The 3,856-nt window shown below is 39.5% G+C and overlaps 1 protein-coding gene across 1 annotated transcript; it reads right to left on the minus strand.

The window, feature by feature from the left end:
• Positions 1-823: 823 nt before the first annotated feature.
• Positions 824-2,163, minus strand: LOC149544172 (disease resistance protein RPS4-like). Its single transcript, XM_089795925.1, has 3 exons — positions 1,856-2,163; positions 1,061-1,645; positions 824-935 (listed from the first exon to the last, which is right to left on the minus strand). Exons 1-3 carry the CDS (start codon positions 2,161-2,163, stop codon positions 824-826), a joined length of 1,005 nt encoding a protein of 334 aa, XP_089652051.1.
• Between the last annotated feature and the right edge of the window lie 1,693 nt (positions 2,164-3,856).

Consider the following 3,856-nt stretch of genomic DNA (forward strand, 5'->3'; position numbering starts at 1 on the left):
AATTTTTGCCTTTCCTTTAGGTCTACTATTTAATTGAACAAGACCCTTTGCTATAGACAATCCTTCTTGTCAGGCCCTCAATAGTTGTAGGGTTATGGGTGGAAATGAGTTTAGCATGGCAAAATCTTTCAATTTTTCGGCATTCCTTTCTCTTTTTAAGCTTCCCCTGTGGAGTTGTGGAATGTTTGCTTGGCACAAATTGAGGAGAAATTGGACTATTGGATTACCAAACCTCCCTCTCTTGCAAGAAAATTTCAGATTTATTCTAAAGTTTTGGCTGGTACACATGTCTATTATTTATCATGTTTTGCTCCTTCCAGAGCTCCATACCTCAAACTTGAATGCCTCCTAAGGGATTTCATTTGGACCTCTAGTTTTGTGCATCATGAGTTTCATGGAGCTGCCTGGGACTTTTATGTCTACCTAAAGACTCCTATGCTCTTGGACTTCTTTCCACTCGCGAATAGGGGATTTCCCTCTATGCTAACTGGGTCATTTTGGATCTCACTAGCAATGGGGCCTTGAAAATGTTATTGTGCTATTACATTTCTTTGGGCACATAAATGCCCTAAAAATTGACTAAACCGTCAGAAACTGTGGCGTGAAGAAGCGTAGAAGCATCTAGAATCTACTGGACCACTAGTCAAATAACAATGTCTTATCCACAATTTTTATGCACCTCTCGAAAGAACATCTACAGGGTGATGCGGAAGTCATCGTGTCACATTACTCACTAGTTTAATATCTGTGAGTAATATATCAATTACTTGAATAGTTATTGTACAATTATTTACATTTAGAAATTTTTCCTTAGTTCAGAGTCCTATACAACTCCATCTACGTCACTCAACAAACGTTCTGCGACCACCGATGGTACCTCTCTAACCTCTGTCCCCACACGATGAGCGATATGCTCGAGCACCATGTTTTCATCGCTATAAATGCAAACACAACATTGAATAAGAATCAGGCTGTAACAGTTGACTTTATTTTGATAAAATATAAAAGAAAATTGCAGAGGATGCATTGATAAATCAAAGGTCAAGCAATTAGTACTCACTCCTTGCTCTTAACGATGTGGCCTACATTAAATGACACATTGTAACGCGCGTTCTTCCACTCCAAAATCTTTTTCGAGGCATATCTTCCCATCTCTACATGCTTATCAAATGCATGAGCATAGACCCCTTTAGCATATCGGACATCCACAAGGTCAATAGGAACAATTCTAGTGCCTGTCTGTAGCATAAGTGTCAGCTCTGACAAACACCAAGGGGATTCTGCATAGTTCATGGAAAATATACCAATATGAATCTTAGCACTACTTATTGCTTCTTCTCTTACACCAGTGATGTGATTCCCCAATCTAACCTCTTCTGAATCTAGAAACACCTTCAGTCCCGTCTCCTTAAGCTTGTTATGGATAGCTAGGGCCAATGAACGCTTAACATCAAGACCGCGATGATTAATGTGTACATCGTAACGGACATCTCTCGTAGGCATTGCATGTATTTTACTACAAAGAAATGCCAATTTACCCCTTGGGTGAATGATTGGACGAGTGCTACCTAATTTGAATTCTTGAGCATCTTTACCTTCCTTGGTTACCAAATCCGTCATCTTCTTCAGGAGCATGTCCTCGTCGCTGAGATATCCAACAGCAAAGGAAACATAATAAACTTCAAATTTTAAGATGTCGATTTAAAAAGTTTGTGAGCCTGAAAATGAGGAAGGAAACATGTAAAGAATGTATCAACAAGAACTTGGGTTAACTTCCTTGATTGGAGTAATCGGTACTTACTCTTTGCCATTGATGATATGACCCGCACAAAACAAAGCATGGCAAAGTGCTTACTTCCACTCCTCTAGCTTCTCTGGGTTATATCTACCCTTGTCTTGGTGCCGCCCAAATCCCTTAACATAGCTTCCCTTTCCAATATATCTTAATTCATACGGAAAGACATGGTAATAAATGGGAACAAACTTATTGCCTTCTCTTCCGCTAATCAACGAAAGCTCTCGCAAACACCACTTGGACGTTGCATAGTCCTCTAAAAATATAGCTGTGATAAGCCAGGTACTCTTTATTGCTTGTTCCAGTACACTAGGAAAGTGACCCCCCCACCTAAGCTCTTCTGAATCCAAAAAAACCTTCAATCCCATTCCTGTGAGCATTTTATAGATAGCTGTGGTGAGTGTACGTTTGACATCAGGACCCCGATGGTTAAGAAATACATCATACTTAACCTTTCTCACAAGTATTATCGATCCACCTAAAGTAGATGTAGTTGCTGCAAATTCTTCTCCCTATTGTTGGATGCTTGAACTAGTCTTAGCTGGTCCTACAAATTCTTGGCACATTTTTCTCTCTTTCGCTACCCACTCTGTAATTGTCTTTAGTAGCATGTCTTCATCCCTAGACACATTTGACAATGAAGAAAACAGAGTAAATGTCACAAGTTATATGGATAACTAAAGTCTATGAGCCTCAAGATAAAAGAATGAATCGATAAGTAAACGCTGAGTGCATCTGGTTGAGAGATGGGTACTTAGTACTTACTCCTTGCTATCAACGACTGGACCTCCATAATGTGAAATGTTGTAAAGCGCTTTCCTCCAATCCTCCAGTTTCTCAGAGTCGCATTCAAGCTTGTTTGGGTCAAATGCGTAGCCTCCTTTTACATAGCATACATCATCAGTCTTAACACGCTAGAGAATAGGAACAATTTTAGTGCCTAATTTACCCCTGTTGTGCATGGATGACAACTCTTCTAAGAAATGGTCGGATTGTGCATATCCCTCTGAAAATATTGGAATGTAAAGCTAGGCACTCTTAAAAGCTGCTTCTACTTCTTCATCACGCAAATCGAGCTCTTTCGAATTCAGAAAAACCTTCAGTCCCAACGCATCAAGCTCTTTATAAATTGCTACACCCAGAGGATGTTTAAAATGATTGATAAATACATCATAACGTGGGAAATCTTTCACAAGAATGGTGGATGCACAAGAAGCAGATGTGGATGATGGAAATTCTTCAGCGTGTTGGCAATTTAACGGAACAGCATTGTGCCGGTTAGAAGAAGATGCCATGAAATTAGATTTAAGTGAACATGACAAAGGTTGAAAAAAGGGGCGTTCAAAGAGAAAAGGAGTGGGTGCATATAAAAGAGCAGGAGAGGGATAAGTAATGAGAAATAAATGTGGGACTAAACGTGTAGACTATGTGTACTCGCTGAGGTAACCCCGCGGAAGAAACAAAGAAACGAAGAAGCATGATAGAGTCTGACTAAAAGACTTAGAGTGACTAGTTGAGGACAGCTGAAGTTTTATTTGACTTTTCATACTCCTTTGGCCTTCTTCCAACTTTGATATTGTGGATCCACCAGAATTAAATGTAGATGAGGCAATTTCTTCGAGCTCTTGGCCACTACTAGTGTTGGAAGTAGATGCCATGAAATCAGATTTGATGAAACAAGACAACTGAAACAGAACTGAAGGACAAAACTAGAAGGGTTGTTCGTCTACTTGTTGAGATAAGATGGACCAAATTAAAAAGTTGAGGTAAAATAAATGCGCAAAAGAAATGCTCTAGTTGTAATGTGGAGTCGAATGCGTCGATCACCCGGCTGCCAACCTAAATTGGGAAGGAAACCATGCAGGAGAAACGCGGAAGCATCTCCGAACAAAAGCAGAAGGCACAGAAGAATTTTTGTCTGTGGAATCCCATTTCGCAGTTGTTGGTGTCTCGCTTGTTGTTCCACCAAATTTAGGGAAAACATCTAATTACATCTAATTACCGAGTGGCTAAATATATATTTTTATTATTGTGTATTGTTTAATTTTAATAGATATCAAT

This window comes from Cupressus sempervirens, chromosome 8, assembly GCF_028749045.1.
Source record: "Cupressus sempervirens isolate cs-2001-9-10 chromosome 8, ASM2874904v1, whole genome shotgun sequence".
NCBI classification, from domain to species: domain Eukaryota; kingdom Viridiplantae; phylum Streptophyta; class Pinopsida; order Cupressales; family Cupressaceae; genus Cupressus; species Cupressus sempervirens.

What these genes read in the sequence shown, in the direction of transcription:
- LOC149544172 (XM_089795925.1), bottom strand. Translation starts at nt 2,163, where the DNA reads ATGGGATTGAAGGTTTTTTTGGATTCAGAAGAGCTTAGGTGGGGGGGT. An exon ending in GAGAAGCTAGAGGAGTGGAA is followed by an intron (nt 1,646 to 1,855) that starts GTAAGCACTTTG and finishes TGGATATCTCAG; the next exon opens with CGACGAGGACATGCTCCTGA. An exon ending in CACATCGTTAAGAGCAAGGA is followed by an intron (nt 936 to 1,060) that starts GTGAGTACTAAT and finishes TTGCATTTATAG; the next exon opens with CGATGAAAACATGGTGCTCG.